General features: G+C 48.8%; 1 protein-coding gene across 2 annotated transcripts in view; it reads left to right on the forward strand.

The window, feature by feature from the left end:
* Nucleotides 1–24,382, forward strand: part of LOC128843806 (ephrin type-B receptor 5) — a 152,235-nt gene that overhangs the window by 91,227 nt on the left and 36,626 nt on the right. For both annotated transcript variants that reach the window (XM_054040927.1, XM_054040935.1), the window contains exon 5: nt 23,922–24,077. In XM_054040927.1, the coding sequence (XP_053896902.1) occupies nt 23,922–24,077 (156 nt within the window). The remainder of the gene's footprint in view (nt 1–23,921; nt 24,078–24,382) is intronic.

Genomic DNA, 24,382 nt, shown 5'->3' on the forward strand with positions numbered 1-24,382 from the left:
TCCAGTCCACTTCCCTAACTTATGCCTTTAATTTTTAAAGTTTGCCCTTATGAAATCAGGGACCGTAGTTGCAGACTTACAGGGAGTCCTTAGACTTATGACACAATTCGTTCCTCAGAATTGCGTTGTAAGTCGAAACGTAGTAAGTAAAAACCGCTTTTCCCATAGGAATCAATGGTATGAAGGGGGGATTGGTTCCTGAACCAAGGCTGGATACACTATTTTCACCACAATAACCCAGATTTTTGTACTAAATGAATTATAGATGACTAATGTTGCAACATCAATGTATTTACTGTACACTGTATTTTGTAAACAGCATTCAAATAGACATATAAACTCACATATGCTGCGCAGAATGTTGGCAGCCCAGGCTCAGAAAGCCAGGGAGAACGGCACACATGCTAAGCCTCAGCCAATCACTGTTCAAGCTTTCTGATTGGCTGAGCCTGGGGCCAGGAGCCAATCAAAAACAAGCAGCAACCCTACCCGGCAACAAGCTACCCTGCTGCCTCAAAGCCAATCAGAAGCAACCCCTTCCAGCTCCATACCAGTATAACGCAACTATGGTGACCAGACAGCAAATGTGAAAAAACGGGTCAGTTGTTGGTGGGTAATAGGAGCCTATATAAGAAAAAGACCCAAAAATCGGGACTGTCCCTATAAAATTGGGACATCTGGTCACCCTAAACGCAACCAGGAAGTGATTTCAAGCGAACTTTATGCAAATCAAGAGTCATAAGTGCGAAACAAGCATTGTAGGGGTGAAACGGGCAGTCAATTGAAAAGTGTCGTAAGTGGCATCTGACATAATTTGGGCGTCGTAAGTCCGAGGACTCCCTGTATTTTTGTTTGCCCTTTCATTTAATTTAAACGGAATTAGCTCACGATCACTCAAACCAAGGTTTTCCCCTACCACCAGTTCTTCTATGAGGTCCTCATTACTCACCAATACCAAGTCTAAAATGGCGTCACCTCTTGTAAGTTCAGCAACTATTTGGTGATGAAATCTGTGAGTAATGCTAAGATTTTGTTACGGATATTTTTAGTAAAAGTCAGGCACAGGTCACAGGCAATAAAGAAAATTTCACGGAAGTACATGACCTGTCCTTGACTTTTACTAAAAATATGATAAAATGGGAAGGAGCTGGGCAGATGCCTGGTGGCTGGGAGCTCCAGGGCCCCTCCCACACCTGCAGCTGGGAGCTCCAGGCCCCCCTACCCCCACCTGTGGCTGGGAGCTGCAGGGTCCCCCTGCTGCCACTGCGGAAATCCCCCTGCAACCGCCGCAGCAGCTGGGTAGCTCAGGGGTCCCTCATGCCGCCACCAGCGGCTGGGTAGCTGTGGGGATCCCCCTGCCACTGGCGGCTCTGGGGAGCTGCTGGGATCCCCCATGCTGAACGTGGCAGCCGGGGAGCTGCAGGGTGCCCTCCCCCCCCCCCCCCATCCATGGTGGCTGGGAGTTTTGGGGCACTGCTGCCTCAGGTGGTGGGGGTACCTCACAGCTCCCTGCCATTGCGGGAGGCTGTGGGACCCTGCAGCTTCAAGCTGCCGGGGCTGAAGTCACCAATTCCATAGCCTTATCTATCACATCCAGGAAAATCTGGGCCCTACTATTATTAGTAGCACTTGTCCTCTAATCTATATCTGAGAAGTCAAAATCTCCCATAATCACACAATTCCCAGTAGTATTTATTTCATTAAAGACTTTAATCCAAATTGGATCCTAGGGGTCTTTAGCACACCCCAAGCACTATCCTAGGGGAACCTCTGGTAGCTTCCTTCCCCAAAGTGATATTGTCAAACTGACTCTGTCTTATCCATTCCATCACATCTGTTGTTCTCATTGTTCTCCTGTGCTTCCATTTAATTTGTAACCACCTTGTGGCAGGGACTATAGCCTGGATCCACAAAGGTATTTAGGCTCCTAATCTCCAGATTTAGGCACCTAAATCCTATTTTTATCATAGACTATCAGGGCTGGAAGGGACCTCAGGAGGTCATCTAGTCCAACCCCCTGCTCAAAGCAGGACTAATCCCCAGACAGATTTTTGCCCCAGACCCCTAAACGGCCCCCTCAAGGATTGAACTCACAACCTTGTTCAAACCACTGAGCTATCCCTCCCCCCACTGCGATCCATAAAACTTCTGCTTGGCTGCCACTAACCCTGTAAATACCTAAACTCACTCAGCACCTTAGTTTTCATTGTAAATGTTCCCTAGAAGCCTATGCCATTGCCTCTGAGAATGCACACACCCGCCTCTCTCTAGGTCTCCAGCTGCCTATCTCCACCTAAACCTCAGAGCGATCCATGAAGTGGGTAGAGAGAGGTATTTCTCCACCTAACTCACACACAGGGCCCAATCTGGTAGGTGTGCTCATAGGCCTCCTAATTCCATACACTGGCCACAGGGGCAAGGGAGAGAAAGAGTGCTTCCCCCCTCCCCCCCCCCACTTACTTATAACCTTTACGTCTGCGGTTAGGGTACTCACTCAGGATGTGGGAAATCCCTGGTTCAGGTCCCCTCCTACTTGAGGAGAAGGGATTTGAACTTGGAGGAATGCTCTAACCACTGGACTCTCGGATATTCTGATATGGACTCCCTCAATCTCTCCTGTTGAAGTTGTTCCACTTTAATTAAATATCAATTGGGCCAGAGAAAAAGTAAGAGTGACTCTATAATCCAGTGGCTAGAGCACTCACCTGAGAGATGGTAGATCCCTGTTCAAATCCCTTCTCATCAGGCAGAGTAGGGACTTGAAGTGGTGAATTCTCTAATCCAGGGGTCTCAAACTCAAATGACCATGAGGGCCACATGAGGACTAGTACATTGGCCCGAGGGCCGCATTAACTGACACCTCCCCCCCGCTGCTCTCGGCCCCGCCCCCACTCCACCCCTTCCATGAGGCCCCACCCCTGCCCCACCTCTTCCAACCTCTTCCCCGAAATCCCCACCCCAACTCTGCCCCCTCCCTGCCCCCAGGGGGTGCAGGAGGGGTGTGGGGTGTGGTGGGGGGCTCAGGGCAGAGAGTTGGGGTGTGGGGTGCAGGAGGGGTGAGGGGTACAGCAAGGGGTCAGGGTGCTTCAGGGGGCTCAGGGCAGGGGGTCGGGTGCAGGAGGGGTACGGGGTGGGGCAGGGGGATCAGGGCAGTGGATTGGGGTGCAAGAGGATTGCAGGGTGTGGCAGGAGGTCGGGGTGTAGGGTGCGGCAGGGGACTCAGGGCAGGGGGTTCGGCTTCAGGAGGAGTTCGGGGGGCAGGATCTGGCCCGGCGCATACTGGGGGCAGGGCAGGCTCCCTGCCTACCTGCCTGTCTGCCCTGCCCCCGCAAGAGGCTGGAACGTGGGGAAGGGGAGGCGGAGGGGCTGTCTGTTTCTGTTGCTTGAGGCACCGCCGCCAGCAGCTCCCATTGGCCGCGGTTCCCTGTTCCCGGCCAATGGGAGCTGCTGGGGGCGCTGCCTGAAGCAACAGCCACACACAGCCACTCCGCCCCCCCCTTCCCCACGTTCCAGCCTCTTCCCAGAGCTGCGCAGGGCAGGGCAGGCAGGCAGGGAGCATGCCTTCCCACAGTGCATGTCCGGCCGGAGCCGCTCTGGTAAACACTGGGGGAGGGCGGGGGGGCTGCGAGGGGCTCATGGGCAGCAGAAAATCACCCCGCGTGTTTGAGACCCCTGCTCTAATCCCTGGGCTAGCCTTTATACATGAGGGAGGAGTGCCTCCTCCTTCCCACTCAGCTGTTAGGCAACAATTGAGCATACCTACTGGATTGTGCCCTGCACATAAGCTAGGCAGAGGAGCACCTATCTTCCCTTGATTTGTGGCTTGCTAGCAGAGCTAGACACCTCCCTGCAGCCTGGAACTTGGGTACCTATCTCCCTGAGAGGGGCAGGGCTTAGGACATCCCCCATTGGCTAATTTAGGCAGCTCCTGCCCAGTGTCCTGGCTTTTGGGGATTGCATTCTAAGGTGCTTGCCTCTCCCCGAGGTGCCTAACTCAGGCTTTGCGGATCCCAATGCTGTTCCTGTGATTTTCCAGTGTTGTTCCTATTAGCCAGGATGGGCAGGGATGGTGTCCCTAGCTTCTGTTTGCCAGAATCTGGGAATGGGTGACAGGGGATAGATCACTTGATGATTCCCTGTTCTGTTCATTTCCTCTGGGGTACCTGGCATTGGCCAGTGTCGGAAGACAGGATACTGGGCTAGATGGACCTTTGGTCTGACCCAGTATGGCCACTCTTATGTTCTAGGTGCCTAAAAGTTGGGTGCTGCAACACTTAAGTCCCTTTGTGGATCTGGGCCTGTATCTTCTGTCTGTACAGCACCATGCACACAGATAGTATTTAATAAATAATACAGAATTGGTGTCCCACCATGGGGTTAGTAAGGTAGCAAAGCTATTGTGGGACATTTCTGTGTGCTATTAAACAGTTGGTGCCTTTCACCCCAAAAGTGGCTGCATTTCTACAGTAGCCAAAGTCATCCCAGTATATCACAGAAATGTTGAGCATCAGTTTCATCTCGCACTTGATTATTGCAACTTCCTTCTCTGACATCTTCCCTATACTCAAATACTCTTCTGCTACATTCTGTTCAAAATTCTGCTGTTAAGCCTATCTTCTTCCCCCTTTATTAAGATCAGGGGGCTTTGGGGAACTGAGGGGACACAAAAAAAATTACCTGTGTCCCAGGGTTCCTCCCTGAGAATGCCACCCATTCGCCTCAGTGGATGGGAAACTTGATGGGCCTGGAGGTGACAGGGACAGATCCAGTTAGCTGATTGGTCCCTTGTCCTTGCCTTTCCTTAATTTAAACCCTGGCCCAGGCCACGTGGAGCCTCTCGTTGCTCCGTTCAAGCAGCCCCTCCCTGCCCACCCAGTATTAGTTTCCTCGGAGACGTGTTTTGCAGATGCTGTGGGTCTGACTGATTGCCTGTTTCGTGGTCAGGACAGACTTTTTTCTTCCCATAGGGGCCAAATCAGCAGAGGCCCGGGGAATTTTTCACCTTCCTCACAGCATACTGAAGGTGCAGTTAAGTTAAATAGGATTTATTAATTAGAGATAGCACTTGATAAGGGTGTTAGTTCGTGGTAACTTGTGGCTATTTTCCAGTGTGGCTAGAAGGAACAGTTCCCAGAAGTAAAAGATGTGGGCTTTTGCTGATAGGCCTTATGCTCATGGGATAGGGGGATACTTTGTGACCTCATGAGGAGGTGGAATCAGAAGAGCAAGCTGAGTCCTAGGGGTAGGGTGAGGACAGTGTGACAGGGTTCTTGGAGTGCAACCTGGACTGTGGGACTGCTGAGCCTTCTCTTCCACCAAGCTGGGGTATCCCACTGACTCTGTGATGCTGTTGCAAAAATCACAAACCTCTGGCAGGTATTGCACTTACACAGACATCCACAGGCAGGGACACACCCAGCTGAGTTATATAAATGATCTCTCAGCCACTCATGAACCAACAATAGAGAGGCTCCAGCTAATTCTCCAGCTCCCCAGCCTTGCTCCTCACAACTGTATTGTCTTGCCCTGGTCAGAAGCCTGATCAGTGTAAGTTCATTATCCAGTCCACCCCTCGCTCAATGTGGAGAGGACACACACTAGCCTTTGTAAACTGATCTGAGATTTCCCAAGCACGTCAACCAAAGCACACTGTTTTAGGTAATAAATCTGTTTTATATATTAACTACGGAAAGGTAGATTTTAAGTGATTATAAGTAGCAGGCATATAAATTAGAGTTGGTTATTTAAGAAACAAAAATAAATTTGCAGTCTGAGTTCTACAAACTAAACAGGATTTGAATCAAGTAGCATCTCACCCTGAAGAGAGGGGGATAGCTCAGTGGTTTGAGCATTAGCCTGCTAAACCCAGGGTTGTAAATTCAGTCCTTAAGGGGGCCATTTAGGGATCTGGGGCAAAAATCTGTCTGGGGATTGGTCCTGCTTTGAACAGGGGGTTGGACTAGATGATCTTCTGAGGTCCCTTCCAACCCTGATATTCTATGATCTAAGATGGTACAAACAGGTCACAGATCCTCAAATGCAGGTTGGAGCTTCCAACTTGGGACCACCCTCCCCCATTCAAAGTCTTTGTCCTCCAGGTTTTGGAGCGGGGAAGGGAGGCCAAGTGATCATATCCCTTCCCCCCTTTTATAGTTTCTTTGAGCTTGCTGGAAAGATCTATGCTTGTGACGTGGGAGTCCACCCCCATTGGTCAGGCATTCTCCATTGTTTATGTACTTTCTCTGAGAAACCTTCTGGAAAGGCTGCTGGAAGTGTGGGTTCCCTTTAATGGGCCATCGGCTTGTCTGGCTACTCCATTGTCATACCTGAAATGCTTGTTGTTCCCAACCTCACAAAATGTTTCAGTAACACACATATAGCAAAACTTCATAACTCCACATACAATGATAGCACATACAATCCAACAGGATATTTATGTTCAACAGATCAAGACTTTTAAAAAGATACCTCACAAGGCATACTTTGTACAAAACGTATAATTATATCATACTGGTGAATATGGGGGTTCCAGGATGCTACTCTGAGGCGAAGAGTGTCACAGATTGTTTACCCCAAGTTATGGGTTAGATGGCTTGGAGCCCTGCAATCCCTGCACTGCATCCACTTAAAACACCTGGTCGGTGAAAGTCTGGGTGAATAGTGCCCCTCTCCTATTGTAAATTGAACACAGTTGCAGCCTACCATTTACATTTACAGTTGCAGCCTACCATTTCCTGATGGGTACTGAGCACTGAAGTTGTGGGTATTATCTACCTTCTGGCTAGATACAACCCTAAGATGTACTTTTAAAAACTAATTATATGTATTGCTATTTTTGATAATTGTGTGTATTTATCATTCCTCCGAGTGTTTCTTTGAAGTCCCACTAAACTGCATCTGTGCACCTGAGATATTAGGGGGAATAAGTGAGGGCTGGGGCTAGTCTATATCTGCTTCCCTGCTTTATATTCTCATTCACAAAGGAACTTGTATTTGTTCTTTTTGTCCTGTGGATATTGTACAATCTGATTCCCACTTCCGGGCTGTCTGGGCTCCCTTCACCCACATTGAATCTTGGGGTCTCCCTCCAATCCCGCCATGCTCTTCCTCTATAATATCATAGCAGGCAGGAAGCGGATTGGAGGATGAAGAGAAAGTTCTGATTAAAACCATTAAATCCTATCCAATAATCTCCCCTCCCTTCCCCCCTTCCGTACTCTGTCGCCAAAGCCTCCTGTGCTATTTGTGATGTTGAAAGGAAGGCAGGGGGAAGTGTGTGCATGTGCGAGAGAGACTCGAGCCACCCTCCCCATCCATCTGGTGTCCTGGAGCTGCAGCGACTTCCCAGATGTGCTGCTCTCAATCCTTTCTCCCTGTTTTCTCTCACTGGCATCCCATCTAATTCGCAGCTCAAGTAGCACTGGAGACTTGGCACCTGGCCCACTCCCCGTCCCAGCCTGTAGTGGATGCTCATGGTCTCGCCCAGGCCCATCTGCTGCATTAGACCTGGGTACCAGCCCAAGACACCAGCTTTCAAAGGGGAAGAAGCATGCAGATTTTCCCCAAACAGATGCAGAGTTCCCATTCCCTGGGAAAGTGCATCACATCAGCTTGGGGGAACATTCCCTGTTCTTGCAGCGCACACACCGCCCCAACTCCCAGGGCAGCCGACATCCAAACCGCATCTGAGCAAAGAGTGCTATATGTATCCTCTTGTCTGAGAATCTCCACTGCTGGTGCTGCCGAAAGCCTGTCTGTATGGCTGGCTCTGCCTTTGTTGGTCTATCTCTCCCTGCATCCTCTCCCCCTTGCTCTGTGTGTCTGGCTTTGTATCATTGCCTTTCTCTCTGTTCCTGTGTTTCGTTTTTTTCTCTCGCCTTCCCTCTGCCGAGCCTGTCTCCTTTTGTGCTGGTGCTGTCCCTTCCCTGCTCCCTCCATACCCTCTGCCACCATTCCCCAAACTTGTCACTGATACAAGTCAGTGGCGGGGCGCTCCAGCCTCCCCATCGGAACTCGTTCCGAAAGATAGGCACAAGCGGGAGGGGAGGAGGAGCGGGGAAAATGGGTCAGTGTCTCCAAGCCTGAGCAGTGCCCAGCTGAGCCGTACTGGCATTCTGACACCATGCCAAGAGACATGAGCAGACCGAGGCCGACAAAAAGGGAGGCACTTGTGCGTTTCCTGACTGTGCCTTCTCCTCTAGTGCTGCCCTTGACTTAATGGGAAGAGGCAGCACTCTCTGCCCCCCCGAGGCACTGTGGCTCCAGCCCTCTGTGCTGGCATTGGGTACCAGGAATTGAGGAGGGCTCCACTCATGCTTTCTTCCAGGGTGTTGGGACCATGCAGCTGATCAGGCTGCGCTGTCCCCGCTGAGCAGGGTGGTAGGAATTGACTGGTACAGGTAGGTATTTTCTGTGGCTGGTTGAACTTGCAGTGGAGTCAGACCAAAGGCACGTGTGTATGTACCAGATGGCGGGGGGAGGATCAGGGTGGGATTTCCTCCATGACTGTCCCAGGTGAGTAGTGTTCACTAACAGAAACTGCTCAGGGTCACAACGCAGGGGGAAAGAGCATGGACCCTTGGTTATTCCTCCACGGGGAGAGGAGAATTAAGCTTACTCTTAGGGTAGCATGAGACATGGAAGATCTGATCAGGCTGTGACGGGGGGGGGGGAGGGGGGGGGGGGGGAGAGATGTGGGATCATGCAGTGGGCCATTGAACAGGCAGGGCTGGGCTGTTTGTGTGGAATGTCAGCCCCTGGGCTCGCTGTGACTGCTGGAGCAGAAGGAGATGGGCTTTTAAATATTCAGATGCCAGTCGAGTTTGTCTTCTAGCTCTCTCAGACTTAACCCTTGCCATCCTGTTCATCGAGAGACAGGGGAGGGGAAATGCTTGTGAAAGCACTATTTAGGTTGGCAGTGACCAAACATTGTTCCCATCTGAGGGCTCCTGTGTGAAATGAGTTGGTAGTTCTCAGTCAGTGTCATAGAGAGATAGATGTCCATATCACAAATAACCACCTCCATGACCCTCTTTACTGGAGCCTGGTCTCCCTCCCTTCCCCCCTGAAGGGAGTCTCTCCAAGAGCAGGTGAGCAGGGGTTGGGGGCAGTATGGGCAGGGAGGCAGGAATTCCCCTGCTGTTGCCCCTGCCCACGGTGAACCTGCTCTGTGGATACAGAGGCCATTTGTCTCTAGTGCTGTCAATCCAGCCCCTTTGACTAAGGTTGAAAATGAAAAATGTAAGTACCTAGAAATTTTAGGTCATGGTGATTTTTCTCCAATTATTTTTTCATTAGGAAGGTGGGGGAGGCTTGAACATCTGTGAATCACATTTAATCTCCACAAATCAGCTTTGCCTGCAGTATGATTTCATGTTGCTATTTTTCCTCTTGACTGGCAATAGGAGAGTAGGAATCCCAGAGGCATAGAAATGAGGTATCCAGCCAGTGTGATCCCCTTCCAGCTGGCTCTGCCCCCATCCCTCCTGGAAATCCCGGCATGAGCCCCTAGTTTCATGCAGGACAATGTAATGATTATTTTGTCCCACTGAATAATTAAAAAATAGGCTAAAGCCCTCTCCCAGTGGTGCTCAGGATTCCTTTCTCTGTCAACTCCATAGCTCTTGAATTGCTGCCTCTGTCCTTGGGGCTAAGATAAATGGTTGGGTCTCTGTCCACACAGATTTTTTTTTTTTTTTTTTTTTTGGTGTGGCCTTCACTATTTCTGCTTCAAACCTATTTCCCAGGTGCCTCACCCAGAGGGGACAATGTCCCTCATCATTTCACCTCCGCTTCACTGATCAGTTCTGAAATCAGACGCTGCCTGGAGGCAAAGATCCCTCCCTTCTAGCTCCCCTCCTGCACCTGGCAAACAGAGTGGCTGCCACAACCAAGGGGAGTTTGCCTGTGACTTGACGTTTTAGTTTGCCCCTGGTTTGAGAAGAAATTGCAGGTGGGAAGGGGGCCTGCATGTGTATAATGTATTCAGTGAGCCAGGCCACGGCAGATTACATCAGCCATCACCCTGCTTATATGTTAAACAAGACAATACAAAAGAAGGATGTAACAAAACTGTCTCATGTGAAAATGTTCCCTTTTCCCTGGGATTTGGCTTAATAGTGAAGGGCACAAGTAACCAATATTGTCAGGATCTCTGAGTAGTATACCCTTGAATTTATTATCTACAAAGTAGGTACAAAATCTTCAACAAATGACACACAAACACACTCCCCAGGGTCTGTGTGTGCAAGGCAAGAACCTATATTGCTTGTCTATGGGACACAGCTTAGTTCAGTGTGTGGAGGACTGGCCTAGGAGTCAGGAAGCTCAGACACTAATCTGGTGTGTGACATTAGTCAAGTCACTTACCTTCCGTGCTTCACTTCCCACATTTGTAAAGTAGAAATGATCGTACTTAGCCCACCTTTCTAAAGCATTTTGAGCTCCAAGGGTAAAAGGTGCTAAGTACGGTCATTGCTGGGAAGCACTTATATTCTGTGGCCATGAGTGCTATAGTAAATCCTAGGGTGGTCTCTCCCCAAGGAATTCCAGGAGACCAAACAGAGCTTTCCACCTAGGCTAAAAAACGGGCTCTTTGCATTTCACTTCATCTGCTGCTCCTCATAGCATTCCCCTTCAGCCTCTTTTAAACTCTGTTTATTGCTGTACAAACATGGTCTGGAGAGAGGATTGCTGCTCCTTCTGGACCTTCTCTGGCCCCTTCCAAACACACCTGAGAACAAACAAGTAGTTACTGATTACACACAAATCAGGGGCCTGCTGTCCAGGGGGCAAATTGAGGTGATTTAGTAAGAGGGTCCTTTTCCCTGGGGTGGCTGCCATATTGTATGCCAGAATCTGTAAGCTTTCATTAAAAAAAAAAAAGAGTCTGGCCTTTATGGTTGTGAAGATAACATTGCAAGCAAGAATCATGTGTAACCAATGCAGTGATGTCAATCAAAGCCTGCTGGCAGCCGGAAGAAAAGGTTCTGAGGGTATGTTTACACTACGAAATTAGTTCGAATTTATAGAAGCTGGTTTTATTGAAATCGGTTGTATACAGCCGATTGTGTGTGTCCCCACATAAAATGCTCTAGGTGCTCTAGTCGGCGGACCACGTCCACAGTACGAGGCTAGCGTCGACTTCCGGAGCATTGCACTATGGGTAGCTATCCCACAGCTATCCCACAGTTCCCGCAGTCTCCGCTGCCCCTTGGAATTCTGGGTTGAGATCCCAATGCCCGGATGATGCAAAACAGTGTCGCGGGCGGTTCTGGGTACATGTCGTCAGGCCCCTCCCCCCCCGTCACAGCAACGGCAGACAATAGATTCGCGCCTTTTTACCTGGGTTACTTGTGCAGACAACATACCACGGCAAGCATGGAGCCCGCTCAGCTCACCGTCACCATATGTCCTCTGGGTGCCGGCAGACATGGGACTGCATTGCTACACAGCAGCAGCTGCTAACTGCCTTTTGGCGGTAGACGGTGCAGTAGACTGGTAGCCTTCATCGGCGATCTGGGTGCTGGCAGCCGTGGGGCTGCATTGCAACAGCCCCTTGCCTTTTGGCAGTAGATGGTGTTTTACGACTGTTAACCGTCCTATTACAAGTTGGGTCATCGCACATTAACAGAGTCTTCCCCGAGCAGCAGATCGTGCAATAGGCCTGAAGACCATCATCATACACTAACTGCCAAGCACCCAGTATTTGCTGCCAAGCACCCAGAAAGATGCCGAGGGCTATCAGTCACGCTGCACCGTCGTCTTAAGATGTAAAAAATAGATTTGCTCTGTATTCATTTGCTTCCCCCTCCTTCCGTCAAATCAACGGCGTGCTAAACCGAGGGTTTTCAGTTTAATCTTTGGGGGGACCATTGTTTGTGTTTCTCCCTGATGCACAGCCACCGTTCTTGATTTTAATTCCCTGTACCTGTACGCCATGTCGTCACTCGGCCCGCCCTCCCTCCTTCCCCTAGTCTGTCAGATACTACTTTCGCGCCTTTTCTTTGAATTCTGGGTTGAGATCCCAATGCCCGGATGATGCAAAACAGTGTCGCGAGCGGTTCTGGGTACATGTCGTCAGGCCCCTCCCCCCTCGTCACAGCAACGGCAGACAATAGATTCGCGCCTTTTTACCTGGGTTACCTGTGCAGACAACATACCACGGCAAGCATGGAGCCCGCTCAGCTCAGCTGAGCTCACCGTCACCATATGTCCTCTGGGTGCCGGCAGACGTGGGACTGCATTGCTACACAGCAGCAGCTGCTGACTGCCTTTTGGCGGTAGACGGTGTAGCATGAGTGATAGCTGTGGGGCTGGCAGCCGTAGGGCTGCATTGCACCAGCCCCTTGCCCTTTGGTAGGCGATGGTATATTATGATTGGTACCCATCGTCGTCGTACTGGAGTGGCTGTCAATCATGGCCACCTGGGCAGACATGCTACTGTTTCGATGATGATGGCTACCAATCGTAGTATACTATTTTCTGCCAATTGCCCAGTATTGTCTGCTAAGCACCCAGAAGAGGCCGAGGGCGATGCTGGGTGCTGGCGGACGTGGGGCTGGCAGACATGGGGCTGCATTGCTACACAGCAGCAGCCCCTTGCCTTTTGGTAGACGATGGTATATTATGACTGGTATCCGTCATCATCATACTGGAGAGGCTATCACTCATGCTGCACCGTCGGCTGCCAGCTTAAGATGTAAAAAATAGATTTGTTCTGTATTCATTTGCTTCCCCTTCCTCCGTGAAATCAACGGCCTGCTAAGCCCAGGGTTTTCAGTTTAATCTCTGGGGGGACCATTCTGTGTGACAGTTGTTTGTGTTTCTCCCTGATGCACAGCCACCTTTCTTGATTTTAATTCCTTGTTCCTGTACCTGTACTCCATGTCGTCACTCTGCCCTCCCTCCCTCCCGCCCTCCCTCCTTCTCCTGGTCCATCAGATACTAGTTTCGCGCCTTTTTTCTGACCAGGCGCCATAGCTAGCACTGGGATCATGGAGCCCGCTCAGATCACCGCGGCAATTATGAGCACTATGAACACCACGCGCATTGTCCTGGAGTATATGCAGAGCCAGGACATGCCAAGGCGAAACCCGGACCACCCGAGGAGGCGATTGCAGCGCGGCGAAGAGAGTGATGAGGAAATTGACATGGACATAGACCTCTCACAAGGCACAGGCCCCAGCAATGTGGAAATCATGGTGTCACTGGGGCAGGTTCATGCCGTGGAACGCCGATTCTGGGCCCGGGAAACAAGCACAGACTGGTGGGACCGCATCGTGCTGCAGGTATGGGACGATTCCCAGTGGCTGCGAAACTTTCGCATGCGTAAGGGCACTTTCATGGAACTTTGTGACTTGCTTTCCCCTGCCCTGAAACGCCAGGATACCAAGATGAGAGCAGCCCTCACAGTTGAGAAGCGAGTGGCGATAGCCCTGTGGAAGCTTGCAACGCCAGACAGCTACCGGTCAGTCGGGAATCAATTTGGAGTGGGCAAATCTATGGTGGGGGCTGCTGTGATCCAATTTGCCAGGGCAATGAAAGACCTGGTGATATCAAGAGTAGTGACTCTGGGCAACGTGCAGTCAATAGTGGATGGTTTTGCTGAAATGGGATTCCCAAACTGTGGCGGGGCCATAGACGGAACCCATATCCCTATCTTGTCACCGGAGCACCAAGCCACCGACTACGTAAACCGCAAGGGGTACTTTTCAATGCTGCAGCAAGCCCTGGTGGATCACAAGGGACGTTTCACCAACATCAATGTGGGATGGCCGGGAAAGGTACATGATGCTCGCGTCTTCAGGAACTCTGCTCTGTTTCAAAAGCTGGAGGAAGGGACTTTCTTCCCGGACCAGAAAGTAACCGTTGGGGATGTTGAAATGCCTATCGTGATCCTTGGGGACCCAGCCTACCCCTTAATGCCATGGCTCATGAAGCCGTACACAGGCAGCCTGGACAGGAGTCAGGACCTGTTCAACTACAGGCTGAACAAGTGCCGAATGGTGGTGGAATGTGCATTTGGACGTTTAAAAGCGCGCTGGCGCAGCTTACTGACTCGCTCAGACCTCAGCGAAAAGAATATCCCCATTGTTATTGCTGCTTGCAGTGCGCTCCACAATATCTGTGAGAGTAAGGGGGAGACCTTTATGGCGGGGTGGGAGGTTGAGGCAACTCGCCTGGCCGCTGATTACGCGCAGCCAGACACCAGGGCGGTTAGAGGAGCACAGCAGGGCGCCGTGCGCATCAGAGAAGCTTTGAAAACGAGTTTTGTGACTGGCCAGGCTACTGTGTGAAACTTCTGTTTGTTTCTCCTTGATGAACCCTCCAAACCCCCCCCCCCGACCCGGTTCACTCTACTTCCCTGTAAACCAACCACCCCACCCCACCCCACCTCCCCTCCCCAATTCGAGCACCGGTTGCAGAGGCAATAAAGTCATTGTTTTTTCACATTCATGCATTCTTTATTAGTTCCTCACAGAAGTAGGGGGATAATTGCCAAGGTAGCCTGGGATGGGTGGGGGAGGAGGGATGGAAAAGGACACACTGCATTTTAAAACTTTAACTCTTATTGAAGGCCAGCCTTCTGATGCTTGGGCGATCATCTGGGGTGGCGTGACTGGGTGGACGGAGGCCCCCCCACCGTGTTCTTGGGCATCTTGGTGAGGAGGCTATGGAACTTGGGGAGGAGGGCTGTTGGTTACACAGGGGCTGTAGCGGCGGTCTCTGCTCCTGCTGCCTTTCCTGCAGCTCAACCATACGCTCGAGCATATCAGTTTGATACTCCAGCAGACGGAGCATTGACTCTTGCCGTCTGTCTGCAAGCCGCCACTTGCTCTTTTCATCCCGCCATTCAGCCCGCCACCTCTCCTCTCGTTCATATTGTGTTTTTCTCATGTCCGACATTGACTGCCTCCACACATTCTGCTGTGCTCTATCAGAGTGGGAGGACATCTGCAGCTCCGTGAACATATCGTCCCTCGTCCTAGGTTTTCTCTTTCTAATGTTCACTAGCCTCTGCGAAGGAGAAACATTTGCAGCTGGTGGAGGAGAAGGTTAAAAAAGACACATTTTAGAGAACAATGGGTACACTCTTTCATTACAAGGTCGCATATTTTGGCTTGCAGGCAGCCATGGTAGGCCACAGTGTTTTGGCTTTTTTAACCTTCTTAACATGCGGGAAAGGTTTCAAACAGCAGCGCATTTCCCATATCAAGGATGAATTGGGTTGTCCATTTAAAATGGGTTTTCAATGTAAAAGGAGGGGCTGCGGTTTCCCGGTTAACATGCGGCACAAACACAAGTAAACCCCCCCCCACACACACACACACGATTCTCTGGGATGATCACTTCACCCCTCCCCTCCACCGCGTGGTTAACAGCGGGGAACATTTCTGTTCATAAGAGCAGGAACGGGCACCTCTGAATGTCCCCTTAATAAAATCACCCCATTTCAACCAGGTGACCGTGAATGATGTCACTCTCCTGAGGATAACAAAGAGAGATAAGGAATGGATATTGTCTGCATGCCAGCAAACACCGGGACCATACGCTGCCATGCTTTGTTATGCAATGATTCCAGACTACGTGCTTCTGGCCTGGCGTGGTAAAGTGTCCTACCATGGCGGACGGGATAAGGCAGCCCTCCCCAGAAACCTTTTGCAAACGCTTTGGGAGTACATAAAGGAGAGCTTTCTGGAGATGTCCCTGGAGGATTTCCGCTCCATCCCCATACACGTTAACAGACTTTTCCAGTAGATGTACTGGCCGCGATTGCCAGGGCAAATTAATCATTAAACACGCTTGCTTTTAAACCATGTGTAATGTTTACAAATATTTACAAAGGTACACTCACCAGAGGTCTCCTGTGTGCCCTGAGGGTCTTGGGTGAGTTCGGGGGTTACTGGTTCCAGGTCCAGGGTCACAAACCTATCCTGGCTGTTGGGGAAACCGGTTTCTCCGCTTCCTTGCTGCTGTGAGATACCTACAGTACCTCCATCCTCATCTTCCTCGTTCCCCGAACCGTCTTCCCCGTGTGTTTCTCCAGTGAGAGAGTCATAGCACACGGTTGGGGTAGTGGTGGCTGCACCCCCTAGGATCGCATGCAGCTCCGCGTAGTAGCGGCAAATTTGCGGCTCTGCCCCGGACCTTCCGTTTGCTTCTCTGGCTTTGTGGTAAGCTTGCCGTAGCTCCTTAATTTTCACACGGCACTGCTGTGTGTCCCTGTTATGGCCTCGGTCCTTCATGGCCTTGGAGATCTTTTCTAATACTTTTCCATTTCTTTTACTGCTACGAGTTCAGCTATCACTGCTTCATCTCCCCATATGGCGAGCAGATCCCGTACCTCCCGTTCGGTCCATGCTGGAGCTCTTTTGCGATCCTGGGACTCCATCACGGTTACCTGTGCTGATGAGCTCTGCGTGGTCACCTGTGCTCTCCACGCTGAGCAAACAGGAAATGAAATTCAAACATTCGCGGGTCTTTTCCTGTCTACCTGGTCAGTGCATCTGAGTTGAGAGTGCTGTCCAGAGCGGTCACAATGAAGCACTGTGGGATAGCTCCCGGAGGCCAATAACGTCGAATTCCGTCCACACTACCCCAATTCCGACCCGCAAAGGCCGGTTTTATCGCTAATCCCCTCGTCGGAGGTGGTGTAAAGAAACCGGTTTAAAGGACCCTTTAAGTCGAAAGAAAGGGCTTCGTCGTGTGGACGTGTCCAGGCTTAATTCGATTTAACGCTGCTAAAGTCGACCTAAACCCGTAGTGTAGACCAGGCCTGAGAGGTATGGACTGCCCCTTTTCATTATAAAGGGGTGTTAATGTCTGCAGCCTGCACATGCATTTAAGTGCAGCCTTGTTAACTCACAATGTACTGTGTAGTGGCATCGGATTTTGTATCATGAGTAAATGGAGCTTTGGGTAGGGTTGCCAACTTTCTACTCACACAAAACCGAACACCCCCTGTCCTGCCCCTCTTCCAAGCCCCCCCCCCCATGCTCCACCCCTTCTCCTAGCCCCCCACCACCTCTCCATCCCCCTGCCCCTCTGTTGCTCGCTCTCCCCAACTTCACTCATTCACTCATTTTCACCTGGCTGGCTCAGGGGGCTGGGGTGCAAGAGGGGTTGAGGGCCCTGTCTGGGGGTGCAGGCTCTGGGGTGGGGCTGAGGATGAGGGGTTTGGGATGCAGAAGGGTGCTCTGAGCTGGGATTGAGAGGTTTGGAGGGCGGGAAGGGGATCAGGGCTGGGGCAGGGGGTTGGGGCGTGGGGCATCCAGGCTTCAGGTGGTGCTTACCTCAAGCAGCTCCTGGCCAATGGGAGCTGCGGGGGTGGCACTTGGGGCAGGGGCAGTGCGTGGAGCCTCCCTGGCTGCCCCTACAAGTAGGAGCTGGAGGGGGGACATGCCGGCTGCTTCCCGGGAGCTGCACAGCGTGGAGGCTAAGCAGGGAGCCTCCAGCCCTGCTGCGTGGCAGCTCCAACCGGACAGTGAATGGCCCACCAGGATCTCTTTTCGACCGGGTGTTCTGGTTGAAAACCGAATACCTGGTCAACCTAGCTCTGGGAGACTATCATAATGTACTGTTCTCCCATTCTGCCTCTGGCCCATCTTCTGCCCATTCCTGGCCCCCATTTCTCTAACTGTGGCTGACAATGCGGCTGCTGAACCAACAGTCTGTAACAAATATTATTTTGTACAAAGAAACAAATTGGCCATCACAGTGAGTGCTTCCAGATATCAGGCCTGAGACATCAGTGTCACTGCACTGAGGTCCATGGAGTTATATTGGTGGGAAAGTGTAACTAAGTGAAGATTAAGGGCCATTGTTCACACTCCACTGTCTTCTGTTTCTTAAAGCTGCAGAGCAGCCACATGGAACAGTCCTCACAAAAAAAGAAAGATTACCAGACACAGAGAAACACTGAAGATCCATGATCTTCATTGCTGGTGTCAAGATTGCAGCTGCTTAAACCGTTTTCCCAGTTTAAGCAGCTGCAATGGGTATACAGATCTCTGACACTGCTGATCCATGCTTTGCTTAGGGGTAGAGGCAGTTTCCACTTCATATGAAAAATGTTACTTTTAGATTGAGGCCTTGCAAGGGCATGATGTCACCCACTAGTTTTATTCTTGATCAGAGTTCAACAGATATTGATGGCTGTTGGCAACTCATCAATTACTAAATAAATGAATTTGTCACTTTCATAAATATTGTAACAAATCCATGTCCAACTCTAGGATGTCAAGGTTGTCATTATTCCACACACTAGACCACTCAGAATTTCATAGCACTGAAAGAGATTTAACTCAGAACCTCCTACTCCAAAACCCATGTTCTTCACTTCTTGAACTTTAATAACTAACTAACTAACAAACATTCTATTTGATGTATAGTTGAACATTTCTGATTCCATCCAATAGAGGTCCTGGTGCTCATAACTAACCTTGACACGTTCATTACACAATAATGTAATTTTATTTTGTGTATGTCCTTGAAGTTTCTCAAATAATAAACAGAGTTAAATATAGAATCATGGAAGAATAAAGTTGGAAGAGACCTCAGGAGGTCTAGTCCAACCCCTTGCTCAAAGCAGGACCAACAGCAACTAAATCATCCCAGCCAGGGCTTTGTCAAGCCGGGCCTTAAAAACCTCTAAGGATGGAGAATCCACCACCTCCCTAGGTAACCCATTCCAGTGCTTCACCACCCTCCTAGTGAAATAGTGTTTCCTAATATCCAATCTAGACCTCCCCCACTGCAACTTGAGACCACTGCTCCTTGTTCTGTCATCTGCCACCACTGAGAACAGCCTATCTCCATCCTTTTTGGAACTCCCCCCCCCCCCCCCGCTTCAGGTAATTGAAGGCTGCTGTCAAATCCCCTCACACTCTTCTCTTCTGCAGACTAAATAAGCCCCAGTTCTCTCAGCCTCTCCTCATAAGTTATGTGCCCCAGCCCCCTAATCATTTCTGTTTCCCTCCCCGGACTATCTCCAATTTGTCCACATCCTTTCAGTAGTGGGGGGCCCAAAATTGGACACAGTACTCCAGATGTTGCCTCACCAGTGCCAAATAGAGGGGAATAATCACTTCCCTTGATCTGCTAGCAATGCTCCTTCTAATGCAGCCCGATATGCCGTTAGCCTTCTTGGCAACAAGGGCACACTGTTGACTCATATCCAGCTTCTCATCTACTGTAATCCCCAGGTTCTTTTCTGCAGAACTGCTGCTTAGCCAGTCGGTCCCCAGCCTGTAGCAGTGCATGGGATTCTTCCATCCTAAGTGCAGAACTCTGCACTTGTTCTCGTTGAACCTCATCAGATTTCTTTTGGCCCAATCCTCCAATTTGTCTAGGTCACTCTGGACCCTATCCCTACCTTCCAGCATATCTACCTCTCCCCCCAGCTTAGTGTCATTTGTGAACTTGCCAAGGGTGCAAACCATCCCATCATCCAGATCATTAATAAAGATGTTGAACAAAACTAGCCCCAGGACTGACCCCTGGGGCACTCCGCTTGATACTGGCTGCCAACTAGATATCAAGCTGTTGATCACTACCCACTGGATCTAGCCAGCTTTCTATCCACCTTATAGTCCATTCATCCAATCCATACTTCTTTAACTTGCTGGCAAGAATACTGTGGGAGACCGTATCAAAAGCTTTGCTAAAGGTAAGGTATATCATGTCCACAGAGCCAGTTATTTCATCATAGAAGGCAATCAGGTTGGTCAGGCATGACTTGCCCTTGGTGAATCCATGTTGACTGTTTCTGATCACCTTTCTCTCCTCCAAGTGCTTCAAAATGGATTCCTTGAGGGCCTGCTCCATGATTTTTCCGGAGACTGAGGTGAGGCTGACTGGTCTGTAGTTCCCCAGATTCTCCTTCTTCCCTTTTTTAAAGATGGGCACTATATTTGCCTTTTTCCAATCATCCCGGACCTCCACTGATCACTATGAGTTTTCAAAGATAATGGCCAATGGCTCTGCAATCACATCAGCCAACTCCCTCAGCACCCTCAAAAATTCATTGCATCCGGCCCCATGGACTTGTGCATGTGTCCAGTTTTTCTAAATAGTCCTTAACCTGTTCTTTTACCACTGAGTGCTGCTCACCTCCTCCCCATACTGTGCTGCCCAGTGCAGCAGCCTGGGAGCTGATCTTGTCTGTGAAGTCTGAGGCAAAAAAAGCATTGATTATTTCATTTTTTTCTACATCATCTGTCACTAGATTGCCTCCCACATTCAGTAAGTGTACCACACTTTCTCTGACCTTCTTCTTGTTGCTAACATACCTGTAGAAACCCTTCTTGTTACTCTTCGCATCCTTTGCTAGCTGCCACTCCAATTGTGCTTTGGTCTTCCTGATTACATCCCTACCTGCTCGATCAATATTTTTATACTCCTCCCTAGTCATCTGTCCAAGTTTCAGCCAGTGGACAGCGTATTGTAAAGATGACAAGAAAGAGCAGTTCAAAGATATTGTCTAGGGAATTAATTTAAAGCATTCAGTCCTAAGATCAAAATTAGATGTTTCCAGATGATATTTGAAATGATATAGTGAGTTAATAAAGTGGAGAGGTTTGGGGACATCGTTCCAGACAACAGGAGTTGCAGAAAAAAAGGCTTTCACACCAAGTGTTGAGATTGTGTAAAAGATTATTCAGGGAGGGAAAAAGTAGATAAAGTCTGAGAGGTCAGCGAGTTCTGGTGTCATGCTTTGTGAAAAAACAGGCCTTTTTAAACAGGAAGTGCATATTAAAGAACATGGCTGTAATTTGAGAACAAACAAATAGACTTCCACAGAGCTTGTGTTCCAGCGTTGTCTCCCTTACTTGCAAGGAACCACACTCTGCCTAGAACTTTGTATAGCACATAGAGACATCTAGTGGGTGAGTAAGATGCTGGAAGTCAACATAGAATTACATCTGGTGTACTGTATCCCATGTGACTTAATTTATCCCCCCTCCCCTTTTATAGATGCACCTGCCATCAATCCTGGCTGTTCTTGCAATAAAAACAGGTGGAACAATAAAGACAATGTTATTTGTAAGGAAAGACAGAGACCATTAAGTTTGCCACTAGCAATCCACTAAGCTTTATTTACACTGTTTGAATTGTACACATCCAACTTCCTGTTCAGGATTCTGGATAGTTGTGGTGCAAATGGCACTTCCTGTATTAAGTAGTATTACAATTAGAATTATAACTAGAAGACATCCAAAACTGATCTAAATGTATTCCTTCATTACTCTCCTCATATATATGACCTACCTAGTCTTATCATAGGAAAGGTGGATTGCTTTGACCTTAACCATGCAAGCTCATTCAGGGACTTGTTCTGTCCTGTGGCTGGGAATGTGTTTTTACTAGGCTAACCATTTATACATCTATTCTGTGGAGACCTTAATGAGTTGGTGTTAGGTAACGTTTCTGGTGGATTCTGAGCAGTGAGCAAATTGTTTTGTTTTACCCCCAGTTTATGCAGAGATGCCAGCAATACTTTCTTGGGTGGTGCAATAGGACAATGATTAGTCATTAGTGATTTTTCTTGCAATTTCCCTTGCCATTGTGTTAGTGCCAGCTAGTTCTGGAATTTCCATAGTCTCAGGGCATGAAACCATTTCAGTGTCCTTTTCCACAGCTGGAACTAGCTCAGGGAGAATCTTATTTTCTCCTGAAATTCTCAGTAGATGGTTTACATGTATTCTGTGGTCTAAACCAAGAACACAGAGGCCTTGGCTACACCATAACATTTAACTGAATTTCTAAGCAAAGTGTGACACAGAAGGCTCTTAATTGGGTTTGTGTGTACATGCTGCATATGTCAGCCTTGCCTGCAACCTGCTTCTTCCTGAACAAGAATGTAGCACTGTTCTTTTTTTCCTGTGTACATAGGGCCCATACTGTATATTGAATACAGAATATTAAGATATATAAGCAGGGGAATATTTAGTAGGAGCCAGGAGGTGGTATTATCTCTGTATACAACATTGGCAAGACCATTTCCGGAATACAACATCCAGTTCTGGGGTCCATGATTCAAAAGGGTGTTTGAACAACAGGAAAGAGTTCAGAAAAGAGTTACAAGAATGGTTTTGGGTCAGGGAAATTGGCCTTTCAGTGAGAGACTAAAGCTCAGTCTATTTAGTTTATCAAAGAACGTTAAGAGGTTACCTGATCATGGTCTATAAGTGCTTACGTGGGAAGAAGATTTCTGCTAGTTAGAGGGCTCTTTAACAGACAAAGGTATAACCAGATCCAATGACTAGAGACAAAAACTAGACTAGGAATAAGGCAGAAATTTTAAGTGAGCATAATTAACCATTGGAACAGTTTACCATGGGATGTGGTGGGTTGTTTATCACTTGAAACCTTTACATGAAAATTAATTATCTTTCTAAAAGATACACTCTAGCGCAACCAGAAGTAATGAGCTTGATGCAGGAATCACTGGGTGAAATTCTATGGCCTGTGGTGTACAGGAGGTCAGACTAGATGATCACAGTGGTCCCTTCTGGCCTTAAAATCTATGAAAGTGAGCTGCATTTTCTTCTGTCTTACACATCAGCTGGATTGCTGACTACATTCCAGTAGAGGAAACAAAGTGGAGAATGATATATGAGCCAGAAAAGAACCAACTGAATCTTGAAGACCAGGCAGAATTTCCAGGGCTGGCAGTTAGGGAAAAAGAAATCTTGTAAACTGAAGCACATTCAATCATGCCACGATGTCATTTTTACAGAGTGACATCTTTGTGAATAATCATGCTGCAGTAGTCACTCCTTACACATCTCAGTGACTACATGGGTTGTAAATAATTCCGAGCAATAATTTTCAGTGGAGATGGGAGCTGGGGTTCCCTCAATACTCCAAGCCATTCCTAAGGTTATTTATTATTGTTATTCCATGCAATATGTCCACTTCCGGTGCATGTCTTACACTTTTTGATACGTACGGCTGTATGTATATTCCCTCCACACACACAGCTCCCCCTCCATCTATCACATTTTATTTTTCCTTGTCCTGCTTTCCTCCCCCCGAGTTGTTTTGCTCATGGAAACCCATCAGGGAGATTCTTCATTATAGTGGAATAAGACAGCATTCTCACCCTACTCCTAACGTAAGGTACATGCATTATGTCTGGTCCAAGCTTACCTCCTTCCTGGGAATTTACTTGATTGTGAACTTAAATAACCAAACAGAAACCTCAGACTAAGCTTTCTCCTGAATGTGGCTGTTCATTGGATTTTCCTTTGCCTCAGAGGGAAACTCGAACCGGTTTTATTCTGAACTGGACCTAGAAAGACCCACCTGCTAGCATGAGTCAGCAGAAATAGGGCTTTAGCACCTGACATGTGGGTGACTCAGCACATGAGCCCTGCATTGCCACGTGGCATCCTAGAACCTGCTGTCATATTATAAATAGGGGGTTGGTTTTGCTGTATTGCACTCTTTACTCAGCTTGTGTTCCTATGTGGTAGATTTCCATGCTAGTTTCAGTGTTACTCTCTTAGCCATCCCCATTGCTAATGCTCCTTGGCCAGTAATAGAAGTCAAATCTATTTCAGATAATAAAACCCTTTCTCTGAACCATCCACAAATGAATCCACCTTGAAGCTCCTAGTCCATTCCAGATTGGGGATTTCAAGAGAGGTTTAAGAAATCACATTGAGATGGGAGGCCTGCTACCGCCACTTCAACTTTAATGGCAGTCTCAGTCATTAGTGGGGATGAGAAATGGCATATATTCCAGCTCAAAAGAGGTAATGCCTGACCTGCCGTGGGGTGACAAACTGCACAGCCAGTTAGTACAGGATTCTCCCAGCAGCAGTGTGGTCTCAGCCTGAAGGAGAATGTGTTCCTTCTGGGATCTGGAGTAATTGGTTCCCCCTTTTCATCTGTCACTGTTTTCTTTCCTATAGCCTGTCCCACTGGTTCCTTTAAAGCATATGTGGGAGATGCCACCTGCAGACTCTGCCCCGCCCACAGCCACGCTCCAGTGCCAGGCTCCAGCGAATGTGCCTGCCAAAGCCGATACTACCGCTCTGCTTCGGACACATCTGACACCCCCTGCACTGGTAAGTGTTTGGGTAGAGTGTGTGAAGGGAGCAAGAGGGATGGCCAAATAATTCAGGGGCGTCTGAGTCATTGCCTCTAAGAGCCCCTGAGAAAGAGAGAATAATTTCTCTTCACTCTTTTCCCTTGCAGGAATCTGGGGGGCACCACTTCTAATCCACTATAGGGTGTGTCTACCCACCAAATGTATTTAAAGACATTTCATTAATCCCATATATTATATACAATTCTCAATATAGTAGATACAAAAACCTGCATTAAAAGAACATTAATGTTGCAAAATCAGCTCTCAGAAATTAGAAAATGT

Source organism: Malaclemys terrapin, chromosome 1 (assembly GCF_027887155.1).
Source record: "Malaclemys terrapin pileata isolate rMalTer1 chromosome 1, rMalTer1.hap1, whole genome shotgun sequence".
NCBI lineage: Eukaryota > Metazoa > Chordata > Testudines > Emydidae > Malaclemys > Malaclemys terrapin.